Source organism: Diabrotica virgifera, chromosome 9 (assembly GCF_917563875.1).
Source record: "Diabrotica virgifera virgifera chromosome 9, PGI_DIABVI_V3a".
Taxonomy (NCBI): domain Eukaryota; kingdom Metazoa; phylum Arthropoda; class Insecta; order Coleoptera; family Chrysomelidae; genus Diabrotica; species Diabrotica virgifera.
The window spans coordinates 160,410,773-160,427,438 of NC_065451.1; the positions used below are offsets into that span (position 1 = coordinate 160,410,773).

Below are 16,666 nucleotides of genomic sequence, written 5' to 3' on the forward strand. Positions count from 1 at the left end.
ATGTAAATTCAAGTGTCAATCAGATGTCAAAATGTAAGATATGTGGAAATAAACACAAAAATAGTTGTAAATATAAAGATTACATTTGTAATATATGTAAAAAAATTGGGCACTTGGCTAGGGTCTGTTTGGCACATAAAGATAGTGTTAATTTTATAGATAGTGAGGCGGAAGAGGACATTTATACATTAGACAGCATAGAATCAAGAATTGTTGATCTGTGCCATGTACAAGTCAAGGTAGACAATCCCTTTAAAATCCAGGTAAAGATTGAAGGCAAAATATATGAGATGATCATTGATAGTGGCGCTGGTATAAGTGCAATCACAAAAGAAACATATATAAATAATTTTTCTCATTTTAGGCTAACCAGTGATGATCTGTTGCTAAAAAGTTATGAAGGTAGTGTCTTTTCACCAGAGGGATATTTTATAATAGATATGGGCTATAAAAGCAAGAAAATACCAGTAAAGCTATACGTTGTTCAAAAAGGTTCTGCAAATATTCTAGGGAGAGACTGGATAAAGGCCTTCAATATTAGGCTTGAAATGATGAATCAAATTGTAAGTAATAGTAAAATTCTAGATCTAATAAACAGTTTTTCAAACGTATTTACTAGTAAGTTAGGAAACTTTAATCATAAGGAAATTTCAATTAAAGTTGTGGAAAATGCTAAACCAGTTTTTTGCAAGCACAGAGCTGTTCCTTTAGCCTATGCGAAAGAGGTAGAGTTAGAGTTAGATAGGTTAGAGAAAGAGGGAGTAATAGAATTAATAGACAATTCAGATTGGGGAACACCTTTAGTCTTTGTTCAAAAATCAAATGGGAAAATACGAATATGTGGGGATTACAAAACAACAATAAATAAACATTTAGAAGATGTGAAATATCCACTTCCAAAAATTGATGAATTATGGAATAAACTAAAAAAAGGTCAACGTTTTTCAAAAATTGATTTACAACTAGCTTATATGCAGTTCTCCTTAAATATTGAATCAAGTAAGTTGTTAGCGTGGAACACTCACAGGGGTTTGTACGCAGTTAAAAGATTACCATTCGGAATAAAATCAGCAAGTAGTATATTTCAACGAGAAATTGAAAATCTCTTTAAGGGCATGAAAAATGTAACAAACTTTTTAGATGATATAATAGTAACGGGGGAAACAGCAGAAGAACATATGACTAACTTGAGGGAAGTTCTTAGCAAACTTGAAAAGGCTGGGCTGACAGTTTGTAAAGAAAAATGTGTATTTTTTAAAGAGGAAGTTGAATACTTGGGGTACAAAATATCAAAAGAAGGCCTTAAGAAAACAGATAGTAAAATTGCTGCAATAATAAATGCACCTAAACCAGAAAATATAACAGAAGTTAGAGCTTTTACAGGGCTAGTAAATTATTACCATAAATTTATACCTCGGGCTGCCCAGATCTTAGAACCAATATACAAGCTTTTAAAAGGTAATGTAAAGTTTTTCTGGTCAAAAGAATGTGAAAGGGCATTCAATATTATAAAAGATATAATAGCATCAGATAGTTGTTTAGTTTATTTTGACCCTGACCTTCCAATAATAGTAACAACAGATGCAAGTGACAAGGGTATTTCAGGCATGTTAAGCCAAGTTAAAGAGGGAGAGGAGAGAACAGTAGCATGTGTGTCAAGAACTCTCATGCCAGCAGAAAAAAAATATTCTACAGTTGAAAAAGAGGCTTTAGCAGTTCATTTTACCATAAATAAATTTTACCAGTACCTCTGCTGTAATAAGTTTAAATTAAGGACAGATCAAAAAGCGCTAGTTGCATTATTTGGAGAACACAGGAGCATCCCTAAAATGTCCGCAAACAGGATACAAAGGTGGGCTTTATTTTTGTCATCGTTTGATTACAGTATTGAACATATCAAGGGAATAAACAATCCTGTAGCTGATTATTTATCAAGGTCACCAGTGCAGGTTACGGGAACAGTAGAGGAACCAGCGGAAGGAATGACATATATTCATTTCACGGAGTCTATAGAATACTGGCCAATTAACAACAAAGTACTTAGAGAAGAAACAGACAAAGATGGCATTTTAAGGGCAATAAAGATGTATATTAAAACGGAAAGATGGCCCAAACATTTAAGTGATGAAATAATGCCATTTTACCATAAACGACAAGAGTTGTATTTAGATGAGCACATAATAATGTGGGGACATCGTATTGTGGTACCATCAAGTCTAAGACCACAAATCCTCGATGAGCTCCATGCAGGACATTTTGGAATAGTCAGGTGCAAGTCATTAGCGAGATCATATGTTTACTGGCCTAAAATAGATTCCGACATAGAGCATAGGGTAAAAAGTTGTGGTCCATGTTTAAAGAATAGAGACAACCCTCCATCAGAGTTTTCACCGTGGCCTGAAGTGGACAAGGTATTTGACAGAGTGCATATAGATTTTTTGCAATTAAAAAGCAAGTTGTGCTTAATATTGGTGGATGCTTACAGCAAATGGGTAGAGGTATTTCCTATGAGTAGGGCGACAGCAGCAGAAACGCAAGAAAAACTAAGGGAAGTTTTTGCCAGAATGGGACTACCAAGGTTATGTGTGAGTGACAATGGACCTCAACTAGTTGACAAAACCATGGAAATATTCTTTAAGAAAAATGGGATTAAGCATTTAACAGGGGCACCTTACCATCCATCCAGCAACGGAGCTGCAGAACGGTATGTCAGGACATTTAAAATGAAGCTGAAAACAGCCCTAGATGATCCAAGAAACTCTGGTATTCCACTGTCTACATTAATATCAAGATATTTACTAACATATCGCAACACAAAACACCCAGTAACAGAAAAGTCACCAGCTGAACTTGTATATAATAGATCATTGCGAACAAGAATATCAATGATGGCCGAAAAGCCCAGTAAAGAACAGCAAAATATTTCTATAAAGGAGAAAAGATGTTTTGAAATAGGAGAAAGGGTTATGGTAAGAGACTATAGGGAAACAAACCGAAAGTTGTGGGTGGCAGCTAAAATAATAAATAAAGTAGGTAAGAAAACTTATTATTGCAGATTAGATAGTGGTCAGGTATGGAAGCGTCATACGAATCAGGTAGGCAGGTGTAGCACTGAGTTTGCAAACAACAGGGAAAATGAACTTGACAGTAACAATGACTTTCAATATATAAAACTACCAAACGTAGTACATCCGGTAGGTGAGAGTATAACACAATCTGAATCAAATTTGGAGAAGTTAACGATGGAAACCCAAGGTGAGCCAGTTTTGCTGGACATGGCTACTTCTTCAGACACTGGCAACAGATCATCAACTGATACAGTTTACAGGTCAGATAATGAACAAAACATTATTGTTAATTATCCATCTGATAATATGTCTCAAACAGGTAGAAGCAGACGCGTTACAAATATGCCAAAGAAATACAATGATTTCATTCTAGAGTAAGTAAAAAAAAAAAAAAAAAAAAATTGTTCAGTTAGGTTTTACATAATCATATTAATCATATTTGGGTAGATATAAATTAAGGGTGAGGGTGATAAGTTGGGATGTTTTAAGTGTAAACACAGCTTAAAGTGAGTTGGTAGCTTTGAGAGAGATGGCCATCTGGCACTTACTGTTCTGCGGTGATGTTCCATGCGGACTGACAGGTAGAGGGGAGAACAACGGGGCAAGAAAAGTAGTTATAGAAAAACTGGATGTAAAATGTATTGAATAACATATTAGTAATAAATATGAATTATTCCATCGACAGTGGTCTTATTAATTAAACAATGGTTAAGGTACTTAAGGACATATCAGGGCTGGTTGCCACCCTATCTCGGGGGGTGGAAATTTTTTATTATATTTTGACCTCAAAAGTTGATAAAATCGTTCATTCTAAGCAAAAAATGTTCTATACATTTTTTTGATAAAATTAATAGTTTCCGATTTATTCGCTATCGAAAGTGTTAGTTTTGTATAAAAAAAAATCAATGTTTTTCGATATACTCATTTACGATTCACTCAATTTTTGCCGTAGAAAAATTTTTCTCAAACCAAGTTCTTGGGAATTACCTAAATAACCTGCAATTTTATATCGAAACATTTTTTCGTATCTCTGGTGCTAATCTTTCTATTCTGAAGAAAATGGCATTTTTTACCAAAATACAAAAATTCCTTATTCGCTTTTAACTCTAGTTTTTTTAAAACTAATCATTCTAAGCCAGTCAAACTTCTAGAATCTATCATTAATGCATAAATAAATAAGAAGTAATAAGCCCAATGACTAAAAATACCGCCAACTTACATTATTATGCTTTCAATTGGATTTCTCCTTTTTTTTTTTTCAAAAAGATATATTATTTTTTAACCGTAACTTTTTTATTTTTATCTTAGAAAGGTTTGTAAAAATGATTTTGTAGGCTTTTAAAAGATCAACCCTCTGCTTGCGATCACTTTTCCGCTGAAAAAAATGGGGACTGACATTCTTTTCAGTATAAGTCACTTAATTTTTGAGCTAGAGACTCCTTTTTAATTTCTGGAGATCAATATTTTTAAGTACTTTAAATTAGTTTCAACAAATTGTCCTCGAAAAATGCATTGTTTTCCCCTCGTTTGACTTCGAATCTACAATATTTAGCATTAGATCGATTACTATTGGTCTTAAAGAAAATTAAAAAAAATGGTTTTGTTTATTTTTTCAAAACGTACATTTTTGTTAAGTAAAATTGTTTTGATAAACGAAAACTTTTGGAGTTATTAGCAGAAAACTTATTAAAAACATTGATTTTTTCGATATAAAACTAACACTTTTGATAGCGAATAAATCGAAAATTATCAATTTTGGCAAAAAAATGTATAGAACGTTTTTTGTTTAGAATGAACGTTTTCACCAACTTTTGCAATTAAAATATAATAAAAAATTTTCACCCCCGAGATGCGGTGGCAACCACCCCCATGGTAAAAGCGCCTTTCGGCATGACATAGATTTTGATCCTTGGACTATCCACTACTTATTCTCAAAAATTTTCAAGCAAATCGATCCATTCTGTAAAAATTGCGAGGTTTTGTCCTATTTTAAGCTTCATTACTTGGACTATTAGTGATTATCGGCCAGAGATCGGATTTCTTGCTGATATGATTTGCTTTGCAGTATTATAAATGATTCATTTAATTTGTAATTTTGGGTGTCGATTACAGTAAAGATATATTATGTTCCCACGTTTCTAATATCTTTCAATGTTTTCGTTAATAGCATACCGTGACTGTGCGAAATGTGTATTATGCACATTCCATATAGACCGCTGTCACAGACACACATATTTATTTTCTGTTAAACTATTAATTACCCAATATGTGAATTTTTTATTAATAAATAATATGTTGTTTCCAATTTATCTCTCAAAATTATCCAATAATTTTTTGATAAAAATACGTTTTGTAATATAATTTTAATTTTTGTTCTTTCCCGAAATGCTAGGGGGGGCCACGGCCCCCCCCTGCCCGTGTGTATGGGCGCCTATGTGCACATCATTTCTCGAAGTTTTATGGAAATTTATTATGAACTTGTTATCCCGAGGTGTTTGCAAATGATCCTAAGGGGGGAGGTTACAACTTCAAAATGGCTTGATTTGTTAACAGGTGTTAAGCGTACCTATAGAGCTCAAAGTAGATCCCAATGGGGGGTTATAACCCCCAAACCCCCCTGGTTACGCCTATGGGTGTTTGAGGTCGCTGAGCACGAATATCGACAATGCTGTACGAGGTACCTGGTGTCCGGTATCTACCTACGTCATCTCCTGGAGTTTTATGAAAATTCGTTACGAATAATAGTTGACATTTATTATCTTGGTGTTTTTGAGGTAGCTGAACACGAATATTGCATCGAAGATGTTGTACGAGATACCTGGTGCCCGGTATTTAGGTGCCTCTCTTGGAGTTTTAGGGAAATTCGGTATACCTAACATTCAACAGTGAGTAACAGTATATAGCAGTACGTTATTTTACTTCAGAGCGTGAATTGTAAAAATATTCGAAATTTTTTTTAGATTTAATAATATTTTAATATAAAGATGTCAGAACCTCGAGTGTATGATTAAAACTCTCAGTAACCTTAAAAACCGCGGAAAAACAAGTTTCAACAAATTTTATTACGAATTTCCACAAAATTTCCAGAGATGACGTAGCTACAGCGCATTAGGTACCTCGTACAACATCTTCGATGCAATTTTCGTGTTCAGCGACCTAAAAACCCCGAAATAAGCAATTTTCAACTATTTTATAATAAATTTTCGTAAATCTCCAGGAGATGACGTAGTTACCGGGCACCAGGTATCCAGTAAAGCACCATCAATGCAAAAATCCGTGTTCAGCCACCTCAAAAACCCGGAGGTAACTAGTTTCAACTATTTTCATAATAAATTTCCATAAAACCAGAAGGGGACTTGCACACCGGGATACCGGGCACCAGGTACCCCTTACAAATTTGCCGACCCTGTTCAGCGACTTCAAAAACCCACGAGTATGAAAATTGAAATCAATTCCATAATTATTTTCCGAGTTGCAAATTTTTATTTTTTCAACACTTTGAGATGAACTTTGGAAAATGCATTTTCCGACTAAAAACTGCAATTTTAATTTGTCCCTCATGCCGATTGGTCAAGAATAATTATCCTAAGCTCTTCCGAATCTAATGTAAGAGGTTTAGGAGATTTTAGTGTTTTATTTCCTCGCCTAAAATTATGTTTCAAGTTTCAAGACTTGTGAACATAAGAATATTAGGGTTTCAATTTTAAAATGGACATACTACCCCGTTAGGGTAATTTCTCGAAAAATATTTTGATCTTGACAAAGAATCTACGCACATTAGGTATATTTGTAACCAAACGGCAACATTGGAAAATTTACAGCTGTGTGACAGTTCAAGAATGAAGTTCGGTTTTAAAATCACGTCTATAGGGCTTTTCATTCACAGTCATTTGTTTCGAGCTTCTGTCATGTGTCACATAATATTAATATATCTACGTCATACGTTATTGATATAACCCATGAGAAAAACCAAAGACGTATGACGTAGATATATTAATATTATGTGACACATGACAGAAGCTCGAAACAAATGACAATCGATGAAAAGCCCTATGTACAACACTCGAGCACATCGGGAGAATCCGTCTGTTCGAATAAAGCTGGAAGATTGACTATTAGGGAATCCAACGATCTGTCAAACTATTCCAATATGTCTGGCGATTGGCATGCAATACATTGAAAGCATATGATAAATATTGTTTTTTAAGTATTTAAAGTAATTTTCGTATATTTATATCCGCCTAAGTATTGCTAACATACTTCTGTGACATAATAAAAAATATTGTTTACATCAATAAACTAGAATAAGTACTTAAAAAGTTTTATTTAACTAAGTAATTTGGAAGGTTGAAGAAAGGTAGGTTAACAAATTTTATATTTCAAAGTTTAATAATAAATTATATTAAGCATCCCTAAAATAGATTTTTTACTTATGTATTTTATTATTTTAGGTTAGTTAGTAATAGCTATGCCACTAACATGTATTGTAGTGAACTGTGGAAGCAGGTCGAAAAGGGATAAAGTATCTTTTTTTGCTATTCCCAAACCACTGAAGTTTAAACATGCTATCCACTTGAATGAATTAACTGTTAAACGCAGAAAAAAATGGATAAGGGCCATACGAAGAGCAGACCTGACAGAATCAAAATTAAAATATCAAAAAGTGTGTTCCAAACATTTTATTCAAGGTTTGTCAATAATTTTCTATAAAGAAATAATATTAATCTTAATATATTTCAATAAAATATTGTAGGTGCCGTGGCAGTTAGTAGGCATTCGCATCGGGTAAAATTTTTTGGAAAATATGAAAATATACATTGTTTTAAGCTATTTTCCCAAAAAATTTTACCCGATGCGAATGCCTACTAACTGTGTATCTACGTTATATAATTTTGTTTTAGGACAACCTGCAAAACTTGAAGATGTAAATGATCCTGATTGGATACCAACCCAAAATATGGGTTACTCTAGGGGACCTGTAAAACGAAAGCAGGACCTTGAAAGACTGGAAAGAGTAAAGAAAAGATCTTCCACAAAGGTTTCACAAGAGGACAATGATACATTTATTGAGGTATACTAATTAAAAGAGAATGTCATTAACTTTAAATTGATTTGGAATTAAGGGGATCCGTACAAAGTTTCGGCTACAATGCTATTTAAATCGGATTCATTCTTTTCAAAACCTGAGAAAACTAATAAGTATTTTTGAAAAATTTAAATGCAGAATGAAAGATTACTTTATTACCGAGGGCGAAAGTCCCTGAAAACTTTTATGTTTATTTTAATAAGTTACAGGGGTGAAAAACTAAGAGAAAATGTAGTGTGTTTTTTATTTTAAAATATCTCATTCAAAAGAAAACTTTTTATTTATTCTAAGGGACTTTCGGCCCTTGATAACAATTTAGTCTTTCATTCTGCATTTAAATTTTTTAAAAATATTTATTTGTTTTTTCAGGATTAAAAATGGTGATATTTTCCAAATCGAACATTCGTTATCTTTATCATACAACGCACTGAGTCGAATAGAATATGGTGATAAGACAGTGACAATTTTAAATATTTGACATGGCATCAGGAATATTTTGAGTTATTGATTAAATAATATTGATAGTGTATTTGATGAATAATTGATTGAAGACGTGAACTTAATAAAAAGTTATTTATTGTTTATTATTTATGGAAGATCCAGGCGGGGAATACACCAGTATATATTCTGTGATCCAAGTATTTTGTTGTTACAGATGTTCAAAATTGTAAGCGTTCTATAGTAACAATATATTATTAAAAAATCACTTTTGCTCGATTGGGTGTTAGTTTTTGTTGTACAATATATAAATTATTACAATCACTGAATACATAGCTAGTGAAAAAATTATCATATTAATTAACTGAATTAATAATTTAAGCCATTATGCAAGTAACAGTTATCCAAGAACTTTCAAAAGCCATATTTTTAAAGTTAATGATGACATTGTCAACTAATGTTTACATATCCATACCAGTGAGAATTTTACTACACATAATTTGTCATGTAAAGACAGAAAAGGTAGGGATAGCAGTAAAATATTTGCGCTTACACTCTTAAAGGGAATTTTAATTATAGAGATCAGTGTATAATAGTCGACAGTACATGTAAAAACCTTAATTACTCTGTTACCAATGTTGTATCGGATTGTGAAGACATTATAAAAGATCTAGGTATTCAGTTTGACTCACAACTAACCTTCAAGATTCGTATAAATGTAAAGTATATGATTTTATAATAAGAAACTGTCATAAGTTTGATATTTTGAAATTAAAACTGTTGTATTTTTGCTTAATTCTGTTAAAGCTTGCATATGGTTCCACTATAAGGATCCCAATTTATAATCAATTATGTTTGTTACAGAATGAAAACAATACAGTAAGTGAAAGTAACACTACAGCAATGTATGAAGACAGTACTGGAACCGAAACTCAAACTGAGTTAACCTCAGATGATATTGAACAGATGGCTCAACAATTAAAATTTGCAAATAAAAAAATTGACGAGTTGACTCGCAGAATTAATAAGACCATTTTAAGTTTCGAGTCACTAGAAACGGACAATCCGAAATGTTTATATTATACCGGTTTAAATTTTTCTGTTTTGAAGTCAGTATTTGACAGAATTAAACCATTTATTCCATCATCCTCAGTAACTGTTTTAGATCCCTCTCAACAATATTTGTTGACATTGATGAAAATGAGACTTAATCTAGATTTTAAATATTTGGCCTACCAATTTGGCATTTCTCAATCAACATGTTCCACCTATTTTAATACCATCATCTCAATAATGTATCAAAGATTTAAAAATAGCATAAAATGGCCAGATCGGGAAATTATTAAAAAAAACATGCCTTCTTGCTTTAGAGAAGTCTTTCATGATAAGACCACAATTATCATTGATTGCTTTGAGGTGTTTATCCAAAAACCAGCTAGTTATTTAACCCAGCAGCAAACATGGTCAAACTATAAACATCATAACACAGTTAAATTCCTTATTGGAATTACTCCCCAAGGCTGTATTTCATATATCAGTAAAGCATGGGGAGGAAGAACATCAGATAAACAAATAGTAGAGCTCTCTGGTTTTTTGGATAAAATAGAACCCCAAGATATTGTGATAGCAGATCGAGGTTTTTTAATAAAAGAATTTTTAGATGTGTTACAAGCAAAGCTAGTAATTCCAGCTTTTACCAAGGGGAAAAAACAATTGCTTCCACTAGAGCTGGAAGAAACTAGAAACATTGCACAGGTTAGAATCCACGTAGAAAGAGTTATTGGCTCCATTAAAAATAAATTTAATATTTTTTCAGAGCCACTTCCGATTTCTATGTTAACCCATGTTACTGATGGTATAAATATAGTTGATAAGATAATTTTTATAGCATGTGTTTTGATTAATTTATGCCCTCCTATTGTTCCAATTTAATTAAATTTAACCTATTTCACCAGATTGTCGCCTTTTTAGTATTTCTTTTAATAATTTTTGGTACACATCTGAAGTGTCACTACGAAAAACAATCAATGACACCTTTGGCCAAAACTAAGATATATATATGCCATGTTGTCGAGGTTGTCAGTTAGTTTTGAATTATAAATAGCTACAGCAAGAAAACTTGCATTGTTTCAGACAAAATCAAACAAGCTTATATTTTTCTAAAACTTTTTTTGTTGGTTTTTAAATATGTTAAATTAAAAAGTTCTACTCACAGATTTGGCCGCTAATTGTTTAAAGAATTAAAACTCTTTTGTATACTTAAATAATTTTAAAAATATTGAATTCATCATTTTACAAATCTTTGTTGTGGGGAAGCTTGCAGTTCTGATGATCTATTGTTGTTAAATCGGTATAATATAAACAAAATTGGGCATTTTTGTCTGTTTGATTTATAAATAAATAAACATTTTGCTTTATGTTGTAAAGTACTTTATAATCAACTATTTTCAATGGGAAATAAGCCACAATTTTACCAAAAAAATGATTTTATTAACGTTTCGACGCCCAAGTCGGGTGTTGTCAAAATACAAAATATTAAATTAAACAAAAATGTTATTGCTTAGTAAAAAATTCTTCTAATAATTTATTTAATCTGACTCATTTATATCAGCAATTCAGACATGGATTATACATTTTAATGAAGAAGACTTTAAAATGATATTGCCAATATTGATGAGTTGCGTTCCTGGGACGACTTTACTAAAAGATAGTAAATCATAATATTATCATTCGAAAGTGGTAGGTTTATTGGTCAAAAGGTGGAGAATAAAAGACAAAGACTTCGGCTACTTCATCTATTTATTGAAGACATTTTTGTTCACTAATTAGTGAACATTACCAGTTCATCTACAAATGAGTTTGATAAATAACAAACATCCATAGAAAAAAAGCAATGCAACTAGCAAGTTGTAAGTAAAGCAGCTAGTGAAACGAACCATTGAGAAATGTAAAATACAGACATTAAGTTTGTAAAAAACTAAGTACAGTTAACAATTTAAAAGCCAATACAAGAGCAAGAGATCATGTAGTAACATAATGATTGCATAAAAAAATTGCAAAAAATGTGTTCAACTAGAACGAAAATAATGTCCAGAATTCAACAATTCCAGACAATAATTTGCATTCAAATGATTTAATTTTAACTTTAAGTAGCATTCTTACAATAATGACTGTGGCTAGCGTATATTATTTATGTACACCTCATTGGTTGTTTTTGTATTTTGATATTAATAAAAAATTTGTGACAATTTTAATGAAAATAAATCATATGAAAACTGAAAAGAATGTATTTATTTGATGTTTCGGAGACTGACCTATATCAACCGTAGAATGAATTGTAAAAATATTAAGGAAACAAAGTTTCAAAATTTCCTCTTAAAAGTATATGTATACTATGGTACACTGTACTTTTGTATGTATATATGGAATAAACATGGCTCGAGGGAAACTTTTGAAGGTCCAGAACCTTTCTGTGGCATCACTAATGATGCTACGAAAAATGAGGTTCAGAAATGGCTGATAAAGAATCATCAATAGAAAAGGAGAACCACTCAAGTTCAAGTCTAGACTAAATAAAAAAAAAATAATCAAGAATATTAATAAAAAACTCAAACAGTTTCATGAACCTCAATAAACGAGAGATGAAAACGGTCACTGAAATGGTGACAAGTAAGGTGAATGAACCATGGTGCAGAAAGTGCGAAATGGAAGAAGAGAGTGAATGGACTCAATAATGATTATGAAAATAATGGAAACATGAACCATTAAAATTTTATGTGGCATAATCATGAAATAGTTTCTGGTTGCATATTGAACATGTCCACCTAGTTTTGGGTTTTTCTAATAAATTTACACACCCAATATGGAACCAGAAAATATTACAATTCTCATATGAGCATTGAACCATAGGTTGGCCATCATCGACATTATTGCAAAAACACCACTTTGTTATATTGCCACCTGGTACTCTGGAAGTGTAATAACGTCCTAAAAGTTCAGGCATAATTACTTTTGCATGAAAATTTAGGACTTTATCTTTAATTTCTTCCCAAAATTTTATGTCTGGTAAAACTCTTTCGATAAATATAAAATTAGGACACCAGACAACAAAGTCACAATAATTAAGTTTACAAATAAATATTTGTGCTTGCACCTGGTAATAGTACTTATGTTTTTTATTCATTTTTACTGTACCAGTTTTATCACATTCAAGACAGGAGTCCTTTCGACTTGCATACTCCTGTAAATTTCCATTTTCTCGAAGAGAAAATGGACACTTTACTTCTAAGGTACCCGCAGCACAACAGTCACAATACACAAATCCATCAGGTGAGGCACCTAACTGAGGCCATTTCATGCACACTACCAAGCCAATTGTATTCACTATAAAGTCTCTATGATTCCTGCTAGTTTCTTTTTTATAAGCATCAATTGCCAGCTGTTCGTGATTTATCCCCCATCTTATTGCCCTTGTAGAAATTTTGCGAGGGTAACATATTGATTTGATCAAAGATAGGGATGGTTTCTCCACATTGGTTCTACAGACATCTTTAAAAATTGAAGCTGTTACTCTACCAGTCCTTTGTCTATACCACTCTGCACATTTCCTTTGGTCCTGTGTCTTATCTTCTATTTCTCTTCGTATATTCTGGGTTACCTCCATTTTACATTTCATACCTAGTTGAATGAGATCATCTAGAGGCATTTTTTCATATTTTTTATGGTACACATTAAAAAGGACTGGTATACTAACTTTTTCATTATTTTCATCTGACAGTTGTGACGCAAATGGCTCTACATGCCTCATCAAAACAGCGTCACAATTGGAATTTTGCAATTCTTGCAGCAAGTCCAACATTTCGCTATCATCCATTGGAGGAATTTCCTTATAATTTTTTTCTTCTATCACTTTCCCCCAGTCTAGTGAAGCAGCTTCTATTGGATGTGTACCACTTTGCGTTGGAACTGGCCAAGTTGATTTGACATCTGCACACGCTACATTCTTTTCATTTTTCTGCTGCTTCAAATATGCTGCATGCTCTGCAGCGTACAAAACTGCTGTAACATGGCTACATACTTCCCCAAGACCTGCCATGCAAGTACAATGCGCAGTACAAATACTACCACCTGTTTCAGCGATAATCCAAACTCTTAATTTGGTTTCTCTAGCTCTCATTGAATGCTGCACCTGAAACAAAAAAATTAAATCAATTATCAAGGCAATCAATTATATTAAACCCTAAGACTAAAAAGTAATCTCTTTAATATTGATTATTAACAAATCAGGTATTTTTTCTTAAAAAATTTGAAATACAGGTACTACTCTTACCTTGCCTATTAAAAGCACCAGATCATTAATAACTTTAAAACCCACTTTTTCTACAAAGCCAGACTTGAAATATTTGTAAGCTGCTAAACTTTTATAAGCTCTCATTTGTTCATGGGTATAAAAGCTGTGAGTAAAAACAATATAGGTCAGAATGTCCATGGAAGCTATTGGTGGCACATAGGTAAGTCCATAATCAAAATCGACTTCACTTAGAGCATATGGATCACAGTTAAGTTGTTTGATTTTGTCCAAATATCTATCTGCGGCTTCAGGAGAGCTTATTCTTAGTTGGTCCAAATACGAACTTTCTTTTAAAGCCATATTTGTAATAAAAACAAAAGTCCGACTCTCACAAATAATATTGCAATGTTGTCTTGAAAAAGACAGTTTTTCAAAGGGTACAAGTAACTAAATAAAACAATTTTAACACCAACTCTACAACGAAAAGCACAAGTGCAACAATGCAAGTAAACCAGCAAAATCGACTGCATGCCATACGACCGCCATTTAAACGTCAAAATAGTCACGTGGTTTGGATTGCCTAATTGGATCGTATGCATAAATGCCGTATGCCGTCGTAATTCTTTGGCGGTAAAGATAAATTAGTAATAAAATGAAGTTTCAAACTAGACATAAATCTCCTTTCTCGTGTTAGTGCAGTCACTGAAGGTGGATATGAGCATGAGCTAATTACCTCCGAACTCCGATTTCGGATTTCGTTGAACCTCCACATAGGCGTAACCAGGATGATCCTAAGGGGGGGGGTTACAACTACTGGAAAGGGGGGGTTACAACTACTGGAAGGTCTCTGAGGGGTATGGTGTTAAGCGTAAAGTCGGATTTATAGTTTGACGTAGCGTAGACGTAGACGTAACGGAGACGCAGTGGAAAAGATCAACACTGAATTTTGTGTACTCGTGTTTATAAATGAACGCAAGCGCCTGACGGAACATAAGAGAAACGTAGCGTAACGGAAGAGATGACCAACTTTCATCTTTTACAGTGCGTTTCTTACGTCTGGCCAATCAAAATTAAGAATTTTGTTCTGTCACCCAAAGTGGACACTCCCTCATCAATTTTGTAAAGATAAAGTTGTTTATCAACATATTCGAATTTAATTATTTGAATACAATGGATGTTAAGTTATTAATTTAATAAAAATATATCATAGTCATTTCAATATTTCAGATAAATATGAGTTGTTTATTAGCCTAATTCGGGGTTATATACACATATTATACGATAGGTAAATCCAATAAACATTTTAAAGACCAGAAATGAAACAAACTAGTTGGAAATCCCACGGCATGCGGCACCAAGGAGCATATCTTCGTTTATTTCCTAATCCATGTAACACACAAAACAGATAAATATTATAATAAATAGTAGTCTTCTTCTTAACGTGCCCTATCAAGTCCCCTTGACGTTGGCGATTAACATGGCGAAACTGTCTCTGTCTCGAGCTATTCTAAATAGGTGTTCTGCTTTCTTTATTCCTGTCCACTCCCGGATATTCTTCAACCAAGAGGCCTGCTTTCTACCAATTCCTCTGCGTCCTTCTGTACAAATAGTAGTATAAGTATAAATAAATAAACACAAAGTTTGTTTATTACTGTTCGCATAATTTATATGCTATGTTGTTGAATTAGAATTAAGTCATTGTTTACTCTTTCTACTCATGCGCAAAAATTCCGCTACGTCGAACTATAAATTGACATGATATTTTCTTACGTTTCCAGTCCGTTTCTTACGTCTCCGTTGCGTCTACGTCTACGCTACGTCAAACTATAAATCCAACTTAAAGCGTATAGAGCTCAAAGTACATCCCAATACGAAGCGTTAATAACCGCTATGAATTCCAAGATTTTATTGGTTAGAACTACCCACTTAAGAATGACAGAGCGGGATATTTAAATACCAATATTGTATGCAAAGTGTCGTTTCAAGAAAACAAGTCTGCTGACCGAGGATAACGGATAAAATATTTCTTGTTTATCTTACAACTGACAATTTTTGTGATAGAAATAAAAGTGTGGTAGAAAATCAATATTGAAAAACAGTATTGATTAAGAAAAACACTATTTATTCGTTTCTACTAGTCTGCTTTCTAGACTGTACCTAGTCTCATAAAATATTTATTTTATCTCATAAAAAAATATAAACAATTATTGTATAGTAATAATATTATTTTAATTTATTTCAGTTGTTCAATACAAACACAGCAGCACTAGAATAGATCTTATAAATTAAATTATAAATGCATGAAAATTAAAAACAGATAATTTACATAAAAGTAAATATACTGGATATGGGGAAAAGTAATTTAGGGGAAATTATATGTTATATTATATAATTATGATTTTCTTCGGCATTTTGTGAAATATAGGGCATGTTGTGTCTTGTGTCCTTTTAAAATGTCTGAAATTTCATATTTCATTTACATTTGGATTTTTAAACGTATGTATCACTTATTAATATGTTGCTACGATTTTTGTTTCTTTGTGGAGAAAAACCGTTTCTGTGGTTCAATTTTTTACATATTGAAACTTTTAAAACACTTCAATTTTTTTTATGCAAATTTTGATTAAATTTTTTGTTGCATGTAGGTATTATATTTGACAAGACAATCTAAAAATTTCTGTCACTTAAATTATCTAAATCGGGTGTATGTATTTATAGTATAAGAGCTGTGAGACATTTTTGAGTAGGTATTTTAGGCAACCTGAAAAATTGTCAGGTGATTCT

General features: G+C 32.5%; 2 protein-coding genes across 2 annotated transcripts; one reads left to right on the forward strand and one right to left on the reverse strand.

Annotated features, from left to right (window-relative positions):
- The first annotated feature begins 7,183 nt into the window (after positions 1-7,183).
- On the forward strand, positions 7,184-11,877 carry LOC126892401 (uncharacterized). Its single transcript, XM_050661930.1, has 4 exons — positions 7,184-7,425; positions 7,520-7,756; positions 7,970-8,139; positions 9,457-11,877. Exons 2-4 carry the CDS (start codon positions 7,537-7,539, stop codon positions 10,522-10,524), a joined length of 1,458 nt encoding a protein of 485 aa, XP_050517887.1. The 5' UTR covers positions 7,184-7,425; positions 7,520-7,536; the 3' UTR covers positions 10,525-11,877.
- On the reverse strand, positions 11,374-14,451 carry LOC126892399 (uncharacterized). The gene is made up of 2 exons (XM_050661928.1): positions 13,922-14,451; positions 11,374-13,780 (listed from the first exon to the last, which is right to left on the reverse strand). Exons 1-2 carry the CDS (start codon positions 14,240-14,242, stop codon positions 12,365-12,367), a joined length of 1,737 nt encoding a protein of 578 aa, XP_050517885.1. The 5' UTR covers positions 14,243-14,451; the 3' UTR covers positions 11,374-12,364.
- Positions 14,452-16,666: the final 2,215 nt, after the last annotated feature.